The 18,052-nt window shown below is 37.1% G+C and overlaps 1 protein-coding gene across 4 annotated transcripts in view; it reads right to left on the reverse strand.

The window, feature by feature from the left end:
- Positions 1-6,521: 6,521 nt before the first annotated feature.
- Positions 6,522-18,052, reverse strand: part of RPS6KC1 (ribosomal protein S6 kinase C1) — a 141,408-nt gene continuing 129,877 nt past the window's right edge. For all 4 annotated transcript variants that reach the window (XM_074322170.1, XM_074322171.1, XM_074322173.1 and 1 more), the window contains 2 exons: positions 16,938-17,033; positions 6,522-7,508 (listed from right to left, as the gene is read on the reverse strand). In XM_074322170.1, coding sequence (XP_074178271.1) covers positions 7,398-7,508; positions 16,938-17,033 — 207 coding nt within the window. In that variant the 3' untranslated portion in view covers positions 6,522-7,397. The remainder of the gene's footprint in view (positions 7,509-16,937; positions 17,034-18,052) is intronic.

Below are 18,052 nucleotides of genomic sequence, written 5' to 3' on the forward strand. Positions count from 1 at the left end.
ACAAGCTGATGTGAAACTAACCCAGTGGTTCTCACACGTGATCATACTTCGGAATCACCTGGAAGAACTTGTACACAGACTGTTGTACAGGCCCCCGAGTTCTGATTCGGTAGACTGGGGATAGGGTTTGGGAATTTGCATTTCTTCTAACAAGTTTTCAGGTGATGCTCATGTTGGTCATCTGAGATCACTTCTGTTTTTCATTTCTCTGAAACTTTTTTATTTGGGAATAATTTCAAACTTAAAGAAAAGTTGCAAGAGGAGGAAAAATCACTTTGTTCCCTTGACCCAGATTGGGTCCACTTTTCGAGAACCACTGAGCTAAGTGAGTATATGTCAGAGGTCTGGTACAAAAGAGAACAATCCATGGTAAGACGGAATGCCTTGTAAGAGCAAGAGCAGAACGCTACCCAAATAGAAAGCAAACTAATGATTAAAAGTAAAAAGTGGGAAGTGTCACAAAACGATGAAAGAGAGGTGGGGCCCCGGAGTGGTATGCACTGAACAGTAATATTACCAATCAATGGGGGAAAGTGTATGAGCTCTCCTGATTTTTCTTTGGTGATTCCTTGGGGCTGATTTTACAAATAACAAATCCATAATCTCCCAGTATAAAGTATAAGCCAGCTTCAGGAAAAAAGGAAAGCACTTATTTGATAGGGAAACTCTGCTCTGTACACCTGAGAGACATGGACGAGGATTACGCACCCCTTCGTATTCTACCAACTTAACTCAGGACTTTATCTCTTGCCTGAATTTCTGCAATAGCTTCTAACTGATCTTTCTGCTTCTATCGCTCTCTTTCCAATGTATTCTCCACCCTAACCCTAAAATTATCTTTTTAACAGCAGGCTGTAATACCAGCTCTCTAAGAACCTTCGCTGGTTCCCTACAACCTAGAGAATGACGTCCAAATGTCCCAGCACGGCATTTAATCTGGCCCCAAGTTACCTTTCAAATCCATGTTACCTACAAATCAGCCGACACATTTTCCCACCTCCACGCCTCTGTACACAACTTTTTTTTTTCTGTTGTCCCCCTGGAAACTTTCCTGCTCCCCAAACAAAATCTTGGGGGTGGGGGGAGTAAGTCCTTGTTTAAAAATACTATTCAAACTTCAAGGTTCTGCCCCAGTACAGGAAGCCTTCCTGTAGTTCCTTAGATCTATCCTTTGTGTGCTCACCGTCCTCTCTCTGTACCTTGTAACACAACATTCTGCCCTACTTATTATTTATGCTTTCTTTCCCCTGGGTTCTATAAGGTCCTTGAAGGCAAGCACAGCGTCTTTTGTTCAGTGACCAAAGAAGCACCCAAGGTGGGAGGAGGGTAGATGAAGAGAAGATGGAAAGGAAGAAGAAGAAATGAGAAAACAGGAGGGAAAGTTCAATTTTAAAGTTTTCTTAATCATTCAAAAACTTTTGGCTGAAGACAGATCCTTCAACTATTTAACACATTTTCTTTCCAGAACAATCCTGAGACTGTATAGATGTACAAATTTCCTTTTGTTTTGCCAACACTACACACCTCCCTTTCTGTTATCTATGCCACTATTGAGTCAAATATATATCTATATAGATCTCCCTTGGGATAAGGGCGCCTTATCACTGCAGCCATTATTTTGGCACTAAAACAGGCTCAAGTCCCTTTACATTTGTCAAATCCCCTTTGACTTTAGCCTCCTGGGGGGTGGGGGGGGGGAAGTGATCAAACTCCTGCTTTGTGGATTAGGTTTAGGAGGAATCCTAAAGAGTTTATGAATTTTTTTGAGATTTATAAAAGCAAAACGCCAGCAACTCTAAGTGTGACCAAAAGCTGGTTGTCATTCTTCCTCACCACATTCAGTAAAAGGTATTCTTGCCCAAAGAAATCATGGCAGCTCTTCGCAGACACACATGGTCTCTTCCTTGACCACCACTGTCTTCAGGAAGGAGATGGACATAGGACTGACTCTAGAAAAGCTTGTCACTTAATCCTTTCCAAAGAGGCAGTTCAGCCTCTCTTTTCCTGGGATAGTAGAAATAGCTTGTTTCCACCTAACTCTTCCTGGAGGAAGAACCCAGAATTGCACTTTAAATCTAGCTCAACAAAGAAGGCTCTCGAGACAGTTGGGCCCACATGCCTGACAGCTGCCCTCCTTAACTTCTCCAGACCATTGCTCAATTTACCTTCATTACACCTCCACAAATGTTCTCTGCTTCGATTTCTCCCTGGGATGAGATATCTGGATCAAAGAAGAACATGTGATAAAGACACAAAATGCAAAGTTATACCATCTGACAGTATCACCACTACCGTCAATCTTCCCCAAAAGGAAGCTTGTGCTCTGGTTTCCTGTTTACTGTCCTTGAGCGAGTAAGTGATGCCGAGTCACAAAAACCGGTAGTATTTTGCCTCCCATTTCCCTACTGCTATTCTATTTACATCTTTATTTAAAAACAGCTGACTTCACAGCTTTTGCCATTTGGTGACACTTCAACACAAGGACTTAATGTGAAATCCTTAAAATGAGCGGATCAAATACTCAAAAGTCCAAATTACCTAGACTGGCGGAGGTTAATGTTCTGCATTAAATAGGAACAGAAAGTATCAATTTTGTACTCTGATGATGCCTGCCAAAGAACTAAGTCAAATAAACACATAAAATATGATAGGTGAGGGCAATAGGGTAGGAATACATCACAGTTATTGAGAAAGGTCTAAGAAGGGAGCAAATGTAGGTGTGTCCTAACCTCTTTTCACCTCCACATACTTCTATCTGGACCTTTTCCAATGCAGAGCTCACTGAGAAGTAACCTTCTACTATTTCATTCTATTTATAATTTTTATAGCCACATAACCACTAAGGGCTATGCTACTGAGAGGGTACATGGCAGCAACCCAAATAAGGATCTGGGATTACTAGAAAAATAATTACAAGACAACAGTTAAGTACCAATTTAAGACTGTCATTAACCTTGTCTTTCTATAACCAGTTCACTCTGTAACATACAAAGTCCATCATATGCGAATGGAGCTTAGAACTCACCTACGTTTTCATTCTATAGATGAGGGAACAGGTCTAGAATAGTTATTGGATTAAGGTTAAAAGGCTAGTCACAGAGATAGGATCAGAACTCCATTCTAAGACTTTCCATTATATTCCACAATCCTAAAGAAAGAGCTTGAAATACCAGGCTCCATTACCCGGAGCGTTTAGCTCTACCAGAAGTTATAGCAACTACTCTAAGGAAGATGGTCCACTTGATGCCGTGGCCTTTGCTATAAAGTAATCCCTACGTGAGTCCAATAAAGATGCTATAAGGCGCCCCTTGAGAGGCAAAGAGCATTTCAGTGCTATAGTCAGATTTCTTTCTGTTTGGATTCATAAACGATGGGCAAGTGATTTCAACCAAGGTATATATACTATGTATGGAGTCCTAACATGGTGTTACTGGTCAGAGTGTGAGTGTTATTTGTAAGTTTTATGCTCTTCAGGATAAGCATTACATGGAAGCAAAACTCAGTATTGGTTCACAATGACTCTGAAATAAAATAGGGTAGGAAAAGCTTGAGGGTCAGAACACAACAGGAATTGTTGCTGTTTAAAAATGTTTAAAAGGCAGTTTTAAATATATCGTCAAGAGATCAGTTATTATAACGAGTTAAAAAGAGCTATGTCTCAAAAAGTATTAACTCATGTGATAGTTAAAACAAATTGCATTCTTTTTTACTCTTGTGGGGGCTTAACTTACCCATCTGTGAAATAGAAATGGTAGATTTTCATATCATTACTTTAAGATAGGTGGCAATACACCATAATGTTACTGGCAACCTGATGGAAAAGCTGTCTTAAAAAAGCATAGCAAGGGGCGGGCCCAGTGGATCAGGTGGTTAGAGCTCCGTGCTCCTAACTCCGAAGGCTGCCGGTTCGATTCCCACATGGGCCAGTGGGCTCTCAACCACAAGGTTGCCAGTTAGATTCCTTGACTCCCGCAAGATATAGTGGGCAGCGCCCCCTGCAACTAAGATTGAACACGGCACCTTGAGCTGAGCTGCCACTGAGCTCCCGGATGACTCAGTAGGTTGGAGCGCATCCTCTCAACCACAAGGTTGCCAATTCGACTCCCACAAGGGATGGTGGGCTGTGCCCCCTGCAACTAGCAACGGCAACGGTAACTGGACCTGGAGCTGAACGGCACCCTCCACAACTATGAAAGGACAACCTGACTTGGAAAAAAGTCCTGGAAGTACATACTGTTCCCCAATAAAGTCCTGTTCTCCTTCCCCAATAAAATCTTTAAAAAAAAAAAAAAAAGCATAGCAAAATAATAGTCAATGACATTGGTAATTTCATATAAAAATATGAAATCAAATGAGAGCGACTCGACCAAATGTTTGTACATCAGTGTTCATAATGACATTGTTCACAATAGCCAAAGGTCCACTGACAGATAAATGGACAAAATGTGGTCTATCCATACAATGGACTATTATTCAGTCTTAAAAAGGAATAAAATTTTGATATATGCTACATCATGGATGAACCTTGAAAACATTATGCTAAGTAAAGTAAACCAAATACAAAAGAAAAAATATTATATGATTTCCACTTACAAAGACTTAGAAAAGTCAAATGCATAGAGACAGAAAGTAAAATAGTGGTTACCTGGGCTGGGAGAGTAGGAATGGGAAATTGTTGTTTAATGGATACAAAGTTTCAGTTTGGGATGATTAGAAAGTTCTGAGATGCATAGTGGTGATGGTTGAATAAAAATGTGAATGTACTTAATGCCACTGAATTGCATACTTAAAAGTGGTTAAAATGGTAAATACTACATTATGTATATTTACCACAATAAAAAACAAATGAGAAATACTAAGTGGCAGGTTCTTTTATGATTTTGACCCCTAGGACATATGCTTAAAACAAAAGTCAGTATCAGCCACAGCATTAGAAATGTGATTTCTAATATACTTATACACCATCAAATAAAAACAGACTTGAGTTCATCAACCCGAAGCCATCTGTCCTGTGTATTTATTACTTGTCAGGCACGACCGGAGGAATGAGTCGCGGGAGACCAAGATTGGTCTATTAGAATTGATTTGGCATGTTTGAGCTGTGGGAGGTCAGGCTAGAAAAGACCATAACCTCCCCGAGCAAAGAGGGGTATGGCGTTTTATAAGGGGGGTAAATGGGGCTGTGTCCCCTTCAATGCTTCAGGGGGTTTTCATTGACAAAGGGTTTCAGGGCCTGACCAAGTCCTCCAACTCCACACTCTGGTCCCAGGTCGCTGTCCGACCGCCCAGGCCCACCCAGGCCTGCTGATCACAGGCCCCTAGGAGATAAAGCAAGAAAGGACCAAGACGAGATGGCTTTTAAGATAAGGTTCCTGCTCCTGCCTAAATATGGCTTAACATTACTAAAATAATTCATGTCCACCATGATTATGAATGATGCCTTTACATGAAGCACAAGTTCCAATCAAACATACAGAGAGAAATCCAAGCAATGGAATTGTGTCAACTCATTGACACAGCAACCATCTGTTGCCATTGCTGTCCTCTGAATCCATGGGACCAAAATCACGTGGTAGGGCTGGGAGCCTCACCCCAGCTGTGAAGTCCTACTTTCGTGTCACAGGGCACTTCTGGAAGGAAGCTCTGTAACGGCAGGTTCTAAGTCCTTGCAGATTTCCTACCAGTCCTACACAGGAAGTCATTCCTGTGCCTCACCTGTGTGTGTTCCTGTTATGAGGCCGGGGGCTGGTAAGTTGAAATCCAGTTCCAGGGAGTGATGTCATCTTGACTGAGCTATGATCCTGGTGACCTGCTCCCCAGCCTGGTGTTGTCGCAGCCCTTCAGCTGAGGTTCAGGTTATAAGGGGACCAAAAAGGAAAAAGGGGGAGCAGGATAAGAGGAAAAGAAAAAATGCTTGCACATTTCCTTTGTTTCACGAACGCATTTTCTGCTTCCACTGAATTGGATGGGAGGAACTGGCCGATGGCAGATGGAAGCCTTGGAGTACGGACGGGCTCTCACACAGCTCAAAAACACGAAGGAGGAAAACACACGGGAAGCTTTCATTATTTCTGGTGGCATCTCACTTGGAAATAGTGACTTGTATTTCTTCTTTGCAGAAAGTTAAAAAAAAAAAAAACAGACATGTAACACTTTAAAAATAATTGTAAATTGTTGTAAACAATGCATGATTACAGGAGCTATCTTAGCAACACAAAGAAATAACAAACACAAATGTTGGAGATAGGTAAATACTCATATTCTTTCTATACATTGTCAAGCAGATTAGAAGGTCAAATCTGGAAATGCCATCATTATAGGTAATAAAATAGGATTGCTGTTCAATTCCATTTAGATGAGCTCCTTTGGTTCTTAACATGTCAAGATAAAAATCTAAAATGAAGTCGAGCATAAGAAGCAGCAGAAATTGCTAACATTCCAAAATGAAAGGAAGAGAGGCTTTTCTACTAAAAACAAAACAAACAAACAAAAACAACTTAAAGAATTAAATGAAGGAGAGATTTAAATTTTTGCCACGTTTATTTTACATCATTATTTCTTAATCCTTATCAAGTTGACACAATTTGGGAAAATAAATACTCCTTTCCCTTTTTTGCTGCATATGTTTTAGTAGGGGTAGGAGGAACAGAACATGAGAGAAGAGGCAAAAGGTTTAGGAAGTGGAAAAACACGGTTGAAGAGAGTGACAGAGTGAGTGTTTCTATGAACCCTTCTGTAAGCAGTATCAACCAACCAAATACAAAGCAGGCATCATGAGGACTTTTCTTCTCATGTGGACTTCTGAAAGTATGAAACGATTTGGGACCACATTCAACATCCATTAATTATAGGGCATCATGGTACACGTTTCCTATCAGGCATGATAGGAATTTTTCTTTTTTTCCTCACTTTTTTAAGATCCATAGATCACAATATTCATGAAGCACTTGTAGTATATTATTCAGTAAATATTAATGTGATCATATATACCAGTCTTGGTTAGCAGAAAGCATGGTTAGCTGCCATGTAAAGGTCCTCCTTTCAAGTACCATTTAATTCTACACTTGGAGTTTCCCATCAGAGGAAGTTCTGGAAGGGCATTCTTCTTTCAGTTGAGTTTACAACTCATCTGTGACATTAAATGCAGATAAAATAAACATCACATCTTGGTTAAAGGTTTGTACATAACAGCCCCTTGCGAATGTAGCCAGGATCTTGTCCAGACACTAATTGTAAAAGAATTGTCTTGTTCAGCCTTTTCTTCCCCCATTTCCTCTAAACGTCGTTATCCCAGGGCTCTGGTGCTCCACAAGTGACTGGGAGGCACAGCCGCCTGTGTGCTGGAGACACCTGGCCCAGAGAAGACCAGAATGTGTGCAGGAAGCCCTGCGTTATGTTCATCTCGTCAGTTCTGCCCAGTCCACAGGGGTGAAAAATGGATGAGATTTGATATCTTCAACACCGGCAACTCCAGCACCAAGACGCTCCAGAGGGTTGAACTGCAAGAGCTAAAAAAGAGGATTTAATGACTAACAGGAATCCAATAAGCAAATCAAAGGAAAACAAAACATGTGTGAAAGGAAAGAACATCTAAATAAAACTCAGTGACAAATGGACTTAATAGCCAGCTGACTCTGTTTCCTCGAAAGGGAGCTATGTCTAACATCACTCTAGCTGCGGGGTGACTAGAAAGTTTGGGAGACACAGTCTTTCAACCCCTAGTGAATTATATGTGCACTGGGACTAAACTTTAACAGAGTCTGAATTAGCCAATTTTTATTCCAAAATTGTTTTCTTTGAAATAGCTGACCCAACGTGGAATAATTAGATCCATTGACTAAAAAGTGTTTTGACTTCCTCACTATTAAGAATCATATATAAAATAAGTTAATATTATATTATATGTAACAATTGTTGAGTGTGGGAAAACAGGAGCAGTCATATATGATTATAGCAGACTCTGGGTGTGCTGGAAGAATGTGTCTTGAGGCATACATACACATTCTCAAATTTTTGAGGGATAATTTATATAGCATAAACTTCACCTATTGTAAACGTACAATTCAATGATTCTTAGTAAATGTGAAGAGTTGTGCAACCATTACCACTATCCAGTTTTGGAACACTTTGATCACCCTAAAGTTTCCTGTGCTGTTTGCAGTTAATCCTCACCTCCATCCCAGTCCTAGGCAACCACTGATGTGCTTTCTGTCTCTATAAACTTGCCCTTTCTGGATATCTTCTGTCAATGAAATCATAGAATACGTTGTATTTTGCAGCTGCTTTCTTTCACTTCATACAATGTTTTTAAGATTCATGCATGTTATAGCAGGTATCAACAATCCATTCCTGTTTATTTCTGAACAGCATTCCACTGTTTGGCTATAATACATTTTCTGAATCTATTCACCAGACAATAGACATGTGGACTTTTCTGGTTGAAGCTAGAATGAATCAAGTTGTTATTAACATTTGCATATATATCTTTGTGTGGACATACAGATATTTTCATTTCTCTTCTGGACATTCCTAGGAGTGGACCTGCTGAGTCATGTGATAAGCTTATGTTTAGCTTTTAAAGAAACTGCCAAACTTTTCTAAAGTAGCTGTGCCATTTTACATTCCCACCAGCAGTGTATGAGGGTTCCAGTTTCTCTACATCCTTACCAACACTTGATACTGTCTATCTTTTTTATTATAGCCTTTCTAGTGGGTATTGGTGGTATCATATTATGGCTTTAATTTGTAGTCCCTAATGATTAATGATCTTTTCATGTCCTTATTAGCTTCCTCGGTGAATCTGCCACTTTTATAAGTTGTCTGTCTGTTGAGTTATATGAGTTCATTATACATTCTGAATACAAGTCCTTTATCAGTTACATGATTTGCAAATGTTTTCTCCCAGTCTGTGGCTTGTTTTTTCATGTTCTTACTAATGTCCTGAAGTGTAAAAGTTTTTAATTTTAATGAAGCCCACATTATCAATTTTTTCCTTTTTGGTGTCATATCTAGTAACTGTTTGCCTAACCCAAGATCAAAAAGATTTTCTCCTATGTTTCCTTCTACAATTTTTATAGTTTTAGTTCCCATAGGTCTATGAGCTATTTTGAGTTAATTTTCACATATGGTACAAAGTAAGGGTCTTAGTTCATTTGGTTTGATAGCATGTGAATATTGATTTTCCTAGCACCATTTGTTGAAAGGACTTTTTCACCACCCAATTATCTTGGCATCTTTATTAAAAATCAATTGACCGTAAGTGTATGGGTTTATTTCTGGACTATCAATTTCAATCCATTGAGCTATATGCCTATCTTTGCTCTAATAACACAGTAATTAAGTAATTATTGTGGCTTTATACTCAGTGTGGAAATCAGGTAGTGTAAGTTCTCCAATTTTGTTCTCTTTTGAACATTCTAGGTCCCTTGCCTTTTCATATACATTTTGGAGTCAGCCAAAGATTTCCCAATCTTGCTCATCTTTTCAAAGAACCAACTTTTAGTTACCTTGCTTTTTCTCTTTTCTATTTCATTGATTTCTCTTCCTTTCTTCTGCTTGCTTTAAATTTATTTTGCTTTGCTGTTTATAGTTTCATTCTCTTGTTTCTCAAGGTGCAAAGTGAGATTTTTATTTGCGACCTTTCTTCTTTTCTGATATAGGTGTTTAAAGCCATAAATTTTCCTTAAGAACTGATTTAGCTGCATCTTATAAATTGTGATATAATGTGTATTTGTTTTCATTTCATTAAAAACATTTTCTAGCTTCTCTTGGGATTTCTTCTTTGATGCATAGGTTATTTAGAAGTGTGTCGTTACATTTCCAAATATTTGTGGACTCACCAGATCTCTTTCTATTGATGACTTCTAATTAAATTATGTTGTATGATTTCAATTCCTTTTAAATATTGAAACTTGTTTTATAACATATCTCATGGTCTATATTAGAGAATGTTTCATGCACATACCATAAGAATGTAATCAGCAATCATTGTGTGGAGTGTTCTATATATGTCCGTTAGAGATGTGTGATGTTGAGTCTTCTTGATATTCTTGCTGATTACATATCGATTATCAAAAATGGGGTACTGAAGCCTTCATGTATTATTATTGGATTGCCTGTTTTTCCCTTCAATTCAGTCAGATTTTGCTTCTTATGTTATGAGGCTGTTATTAGAGCATGTATCTATACTTGTTATATCTTTCTATGTATTGACCATTTTATCATTATGAAACATCTGTCTTAGTCTCTAGTAAGTCTCTTGTTTTAATATCTATTTGTCTGGTATTTAATATAGCCACTCCTGCTCTCTTACTGTTTGCATGGTTTGTCTTTCCTTTCAGTCTGAAGAACTTCCTGTTATTATTTCTTCGAAGGCAGGTCTGTTAGCAATCGATTTTCTGTCATTAGTTTTGTTTTTGAAGGATGAATTTGCTGGATATAGAAATTCTGGTTGACAGTTATTTCCTTTCAGCACTTTGAACATGTTGTTTCACTGTCTTCCATTTTTTTTCTTTATTAAGGTATAATTGATATACTACATTATATTAGTTTCAAGTGTACAACATAATGATTTGATGTTTGTATATACTGTGAAATGACCACCACAATAAGTCTAGTTAACACTGTCTTCCATTGTTTTCGATGAGAAGTCTGACATTAATGTTAATGTTCCCTTGTATATGAATTGTTTTTCTTTTGCTGCTTGTAAAATTTTTCTCTTTGTCTTTCAGTGAGTTGACTACAATATAGCTACGCATGGATCTCTTTGTATATTCCTACTTAGGGTCCATTGAGTTTCTTAGATGCATATCAGTGTTTTTTTCATCAAATTTAGGACATTTTCAGCCATTATTTCTTCAAAAGTTGTTACTTTCCTCTCCTTCTGGGACTCCCACTGTATGTACACTGATATATTTGATATTGTCTTATGGGTCACGATAGTCCTGTTCATTTCTCTTCAATTTTTTTACTCTGTTTTTCAGACTGGGTAATTTCTATTGTTCTATCTTCAAGTTCATTGATGCTTCCTTCACCTATCTCAAATTTGCTGTTGAGATAGTCTAATGAATTTGTTTCCCCTAGTGAAGTCTTCATTTCAATTACTGTATTTTTCAACTTGAGAATTTCTATTTGGTTCTTTTTTTTAAATATAATTTCTATCTCCTTATGGAGAATCTCTATTTGTAGATTCATTGTTGTCATACTTTCCTTTAATTCTTTAAACATAGTTTATTTTAGGTCTCTGAACATATTTATAATAACCACTTTGAAGTCTTTGTTAAATTCAAAATCTGGGGACACTTAGAGACAATTTCTATAGACTGCTTTTTTCCCCTGTATATGGGTCATACATTTTTGTTTCTGTGTATATCTTCTATTTTGCAGAAAAAGGGACATTTTAGAGAATATGTTTTAGCAACTCTAGAGTCTGATTTTCTTTCCACAAAGACTTTATCATTGCTGTTAGATGGTTTGTCCTTTGCTTAGTATCTTGTTTAAGCTAAATCTGTAAATTTGCTTCCCCCATCCCATTGTAACAAGCAGCTATTAATATCTGCCCATTTTATTTCTTGTTTTTGTTTTTAAGCTTAGCTTCCAAGCCTACTGGTCAACCAGTGATTGAAAAGAGGCTGCATTCAAATACAACAAAGGAGGTAAGGATATACAATGGGGTAAAGACAATCTCTTCAATAAGTGGTGTTGGCAAAACTGGACAGATACATACAAAAAAAATGAAACTGGACCACTTTCTTACACCAAAGGTAAACTCAAAATGGATTACAGACTTAAATGTAAGACCCGAAACCATAAAATTCCTAGAAGAAAACATAGGCAGTAAACTCTTTGACAGTGCTGTTAGCAATGTCTTTTGGGATATGTTTCCTCGGACAAGAGCAACAAAAGAAAATCTAAACAAATGGAACACTACATCAAACTAAAAAGTTTTTGCACATAGGAGGAAACCATCAACAAAACAAAAAGACAACCTACTGAATGGGAGAAGATAGTCACAAATGATACATTAGATAAGGGGTTCATATCCAAAATACATAAGGAATTCATGTAACTTAACACCAAAAAAACAAACAATCCAATTTAAAAATGGGCAGAGCAAATAAAGACATTTCTCCCAAGAGGACATATAGATGGCCAACAGATATACGAAAAGATGCTCAACATCACTAATCATCAGGGAAATGCAAATCAAAACCATAATGAAATGTCACCTCATACCTGTCAGAGTAGCTATCATCAATAAATCAACAAATCAACAAGTGCTGGCAAGGATGTAGAGAAAAAGGAACCCCCATATACTGGATTATAAGTTAACGCAACCATTATGGAAAACAGTAATATGGAGATTCCTCAAAAAAATTAAAAATAGAGCTTCCATACAAGACAGCAATTCCACTTTTGGGTACTTATCCACAGAAAACAAAAACACAAATTTCAAATGATATAGGCACCCCTACATTCCTTGTATTACTTTCAAGAGCCAAGATATGAAAGGTGTACATTGATAGATGAATGGATTTTTTAAAAGTGTGGCATATACACATACATACTAGAATATTACTCAGCAATAAAAAGAATGAAATCTTGCCATTTACAACAATATGGATGGACCTAGAGGGTGTTACACTAAGCGAAATAAGTTAGACAAAGAAAGACAAATACCATTATGATTTCACTTATATGTGGAATCTAAAAAATCAAAAGAAAGGAATAAACAAAATAGAAACATACCCACAGATATAGAGAACAAGCTGATGGTTGCCCAAGGGGAAGAAGGTGGGGGCGAGGGGGAGTTGAGGGGGGAAAAAACCCAAATCGCTGAACCACTAAAGCTTCCATCCTTTGCTAATGGGTTGGAGAACACGATCAAAATTTAGGCCACTCTCAACTATGCCCTGGTTTTCACTTTCCACTGGGACCTCTCCCTGCTCCTACGCACCTGCACACAGCCTTGAGGTTGGTCCTCATGGCCTGCCCCAATATGGCAGAGCCCTCATACCTGACCAAGCAGGGAAGAGAGAATGGGATCAGCCCCAGGCAAGAATACCGCAGAGTCACATTGTTCTTTCCTAAAGTTCCACTGTTTTTCAAGCATAAACACTTTTCAGATTGTTGTACCCCTCTGATCAATTTCCAGAACACTGAGATGGTTGTTTCTGCCAATTCTAACTTTATAATTTCCTTTTTTGAGGAGAGAATTTGCCAACTTCCTCATATGACTATACCATTCAAATCTGAGAATATTCCCATAGCAAATATTTTTTTCTACAGAATTTAGCCAACTGCAACTGAAATATTTAAATGATTTCTTTACATTAATGGTTCTATACATATAGGAAATTCCACTATTCAAATTAAACCACAACTTCTATTTCTGCTCTATTTTCCTTTATTTCTACTTTTTCTTTCATTCATGATTCATTCATTCAATTACTTGTATGAAAAATATCAATTGCTTTCCTATTATGTGCCCATCTATTACTTGTTGAGGCTTTCTCACCTGTATCATCAGCAGTTGCCTCACTCTTATGTTAGCAGCCCTACAATTCAACTATATGCTTCGTCAAACTACAAGTTACTATATGTTCATGGACTTTCAACATTGTCCTATCAATAATAATAATACGAAACATTTATGTGACACTTACTGTGTGTTATTCTAAGTGCTTAACATAGGTTAATTCATTTAACTCACAACAACTCTATGAACAGCTACAATTATTATTTCTATTTTATAGATGAGAAAACAGACTCGGCGAAATTAAACAACTTGTTTAAGATCATACAAGTGGGAAGTAGGAAGACACAATTTGAATTCAGGCACTAAGGCTCCAGAATCCATGCTCTTAAACCACCATGTTACACTACTTCACGAGTGTGTGATCTGCAAATGCCAAGAATTCATTGCTTCACTTTGATATCGCCAAGTCCACAAGAGGAGTGAAGCACAGACTTCAAAAGACAGCAGGCAGCAGGCATTCAGCCTTTTCACTTGAAATTATTGTATCTAGCATTCAAAATGGTTACTGTTTATTAAAGCTAATTGCTCAAAGAAGTTTCTATACGAAGTTGCTAAAATGTTCTAGGAGAAAAGCTATTATAAAAAAAAAAATCTTAAGACTATCCTAAATTATCAAATCCATTTTCAAAATCAGACAATTCAGACTGACTGAAATGTGGCAGGCATCAGACTTTTAATATAAATCTAAAATATCAAATATTGGTAAGAATTAACTATAACTATAGCATATTTGTTTAATATTGCAGGAAACATGTAAACTCTTTCTTCTTTGTTACAACTGGCTTTTCCACCCCAGTTGAAAAAGATATATGCTATAGCTCTTTCTAAAACATGACCTCATTATGAAATTCCAATATGTGTTCATATTTTATTTTTTACTTAGTTCATGGGACTCCTCTATAAATTTGCAAGGATAAATCTACAGGCAAAAGTATAACTGTTTTACTCAGGACGACCTTGCATAATCTGTCATTTTAAATACCATACCAGGCCTCAAGAGAGATCATGCAAAAATTCTACTGCTTAAGAGAATGTGTCAACCAGTGGCAAATCCAAGATAGTCACTGCCAACTTCCTTTCTCCTGAAGAAGCTGAGCAATAAAGACACAGAAATTTGTTCTTAAGGTTTTTTTCTCATATATCCTTCAACTGACAAAGCAACTGTGTCATAATTAACTAAATGTACACTGTGAAGTACAAACATTCATGCTCTGAGGATTTGTAAAATGTACCTTTTTTAAAAATTACACTTAAAATGTAACTACGTTTACTTTAGCACCATTCATTTGCCTGAGATGACTGAACCATGGGTACAGGGGATTATGAAAGCTAAGAAGCAAGCAAGGAGCTGACAGAGCAAAGAGGGGGGAAATCTCCCCAAGGCAGGATAATTATGTCCATATAAATCATTTTGTGATTTTTTTAAATGACCTCTACGACCTGTGAGGTAGTGGAAGAGGAAAAGTCAAAATGACAAATTGCTAATCATGCCAAGAGACCCCTTTTCCCTTTCCTGATGATGTTTCCTCAACATGAGTGGTAGTTTCCTTAGGCAGGCCAATGACAGAGTGCTGATTTACTATATAAGCTACACGTATCTGTATTTGGGATTTAACATACCTTAAGTCTAGACTCCTTCACAACATAATTTCTGTTAAAGAGAGCAACAGTAGACTTTTATAAATCAATGCAGGGAATTCTATTCCCAATATTATATGATGATGACAACTTCTTTAAGGAAGAGAAACAAAACATGGCCTTCCTTAAATTGCTAGCCTTCCTTAAATTATTTACCACATTACTTTGAATTTACCTTTGTAACACAATAAGTAAGATGAAATCAAATGAGTAGGCTGTCCTTTTTCCCATCAGAATAAAATGTTTTATATGTCTTTGTATTATCTCTTAGTCCTTCTGCAAAGTGCTCAGGGTATTCTCATCTCAGTATTTCCAACCTATGTTTCTTTATATGTTACATACTCTGGAAAAATTAATCTTCATGAAGCACAATTCTGATCTTTTCACTCTTCTGCACAAAAATTCCAAGTCTCAATTTTTTATTCAATTGAATATTGTCACTCTACCCTGCTGTTCATGATCAGAGAAGCCCATGAGAGAACCCCGACTTATCTTTCCACACTCATCTACTACTATCACTCATCACTGTATTCATCCCTCCACTCTAGATAAACCAAACTTTGATTTTCCAAATTGAGTCTTTCGGACTCATTCTTTTGTTGAAATTGTTCATTCCACCTAGCTATTCCCCCCTCATCCAATCCTATCATGCCAAAAATCTGTCTAAGGCAACACAAAAATAACACCCACTACACAAAAACTTTCCTCATACCACCACCTCTGCATCAACAATCACCCCTCCTTATCTTCACTTGCCAAAGTATTTTTTAAACCTCTTTGACAGCCTTTACTTATCACATCCATCTGCGATATAGTTATTTGTAAGTCTTACCCTTACAGCTTACAACACTATGCCTTCCATATAATTGTTGAATGGAATCAAAATCACTCTTCAAGAGAATACTAGGTAATTCTCTTAATATAGTCCCCCCTTTTAAATTTGTTTTCCATGATTAAAAAAATAATCCATGTTTCATTAAACAAAAACTTTAGTTCTTGATCTTTTTCAAATAACCTTTCTCTTTATATTTTTCACGAAAGTGTAAGGATCCCAGGCCTGACCGTTACTGATTTGCTGTGAGCCCGTCATGCCACAATGGTAACAACCCTCAGTGTATACTCACAAACCCACTATTCAAAACTAGAGAGGCATTCGAAATGTGGGGAATCAATTTAAGAAGCTCACCAGAGTCCAAGCCTATCTTTGTGATACTGAACTTTAATAATCAATCAATAATAATCAATCTCTTTCTTCAAAGCCACCAGAAATTCATTGACACCAATGCCCATCAAGGATGAAGCTAGGAGTGATCTAACTGGGCATGATTTTCTAACACACTTCTCTCCTAAGCAACTTGAGTGGCCCATTCCTAAATTGATAGATTTTTTTTTTTAAAGACTGAAAATAGCCATACATACGTGGTTACAAAATGTAACGAAAACAGAGCAGCACCAAACAAGCTCAAAGCAATACTTAAATCTCACGTGCCTACTACACAAATATATGAAATTGGCTAAATATTAGCCTGGATTTTCAAAAAACAAAAGAAATTTTAGTACCAAGAAGCTTTAACTATTCTCTCTGACCTCAACAATACTTACATAATATAGTAGAAACCAAAAAGATACACAGTATTAGGCCTGAATTCATAATTAGTAGTGAGTCTTCCTTGCCCAAAACTGATTTCTTTAAGGTGTTGGAGCTGTGGGCTCAGTTAATTTGCATGGTTGATAGACGTGGCCAATAGGTCAATTAAATTACCTGTTGAATGAGTGAGCGAGCCTCTTCAGAGACACATTCTGGCATGTTCAAAGTAGTGTGAGTATTTATTCCTGCTGGATGGCATTCAACCAGAGTCTGAAACAATCAATCAGGTAAATTTCTTACCCCCAGTAACATCACATTCGGTTCTATCACAGGATTTATAGACAGCGAGTACAGAGAGCTCAAGGACCTTCCTAATCAGAGGTGCAGTAATCCACACAGTGCCACCTAAGCAGGGGCTCTGAGCCTGCACAACTTCTAACTGGAATGAAGGCAATCTGTGAAAGCACATCCGAATTTATGCTACTAGCCGTTTTCTCTTAGTTATATTATAAACAGAATGGTTCCTAATAGGAAAGCTAACAATAGACATAAAAACAAAAAAGGGACTTGATAGCCCCCAAATTTTTTAATGTATTAAAAACCTTCAAAGTTTAGAATTTCTTAATAATAATACTTTATGTATGCATAACACTTTATGGTTTAATTGCATGTAGAGGTGATTTCTAATTCCACACCAATCTTGGGAGTTCGGTATCATCTACATGTTTAAGGTGGGTGACTACTTACAAAAACATGACTGTTCATTTCCTCTATTTTCTTCCCAGGAGACAATCTGCATGATACTCTATTAAAGTCTATTAACCTCAAACATCTTACTTAAAAGTTATTGATCAAAGAGCATAAATTCTGTCCTTTAGAACAGACTGGAAAAATTTACAGTATTGAGAAAAAAGATGTTACCTTTAAAATCCACATTAATTTTCTAAAATGAGAATTCCCTTCTGATTTCAGACAAGATTTTTAAAACATCCAGAGAATTCTAACATATCCTGACATGAAACTTACAGATTTAACTCCGTTAAAAGGGAATCATAGAAAAGAGAAAAAATGTTTAGTCTTATATCTGACTATGTGCTAACACTGTGACATAATAAAATTTAAACCACCAATTTACTCAGTGTAATACAATTCCATTTTTTTTTAAATCTGGAATCTTGATAAACTTACCCTTTTTTTTCTTTTTTTTTGTATACCAAAGGTTTTCTTATCTAGTCCCTGATCTAAAAACTAAAGGCAAAGGCTAAATGTTCTCAACTTGAAATCAAGGT

The sequence above is a fragment of the Rhinolophus sinicus genome, linkage group LG17, assembly GCF_036562045.2.
Source record: "Rhinolophus sinicus isolate RSC01 linkage group LG17, ASM3656204v1, whole genome shotgun sequence".
Lineage (NCBI taxonomy): Eukaryota > Metazoa > Chordata > Mammalia > Chiroptera > Rhinolophidae > Rhinolophus > Rhinolophus sinicus.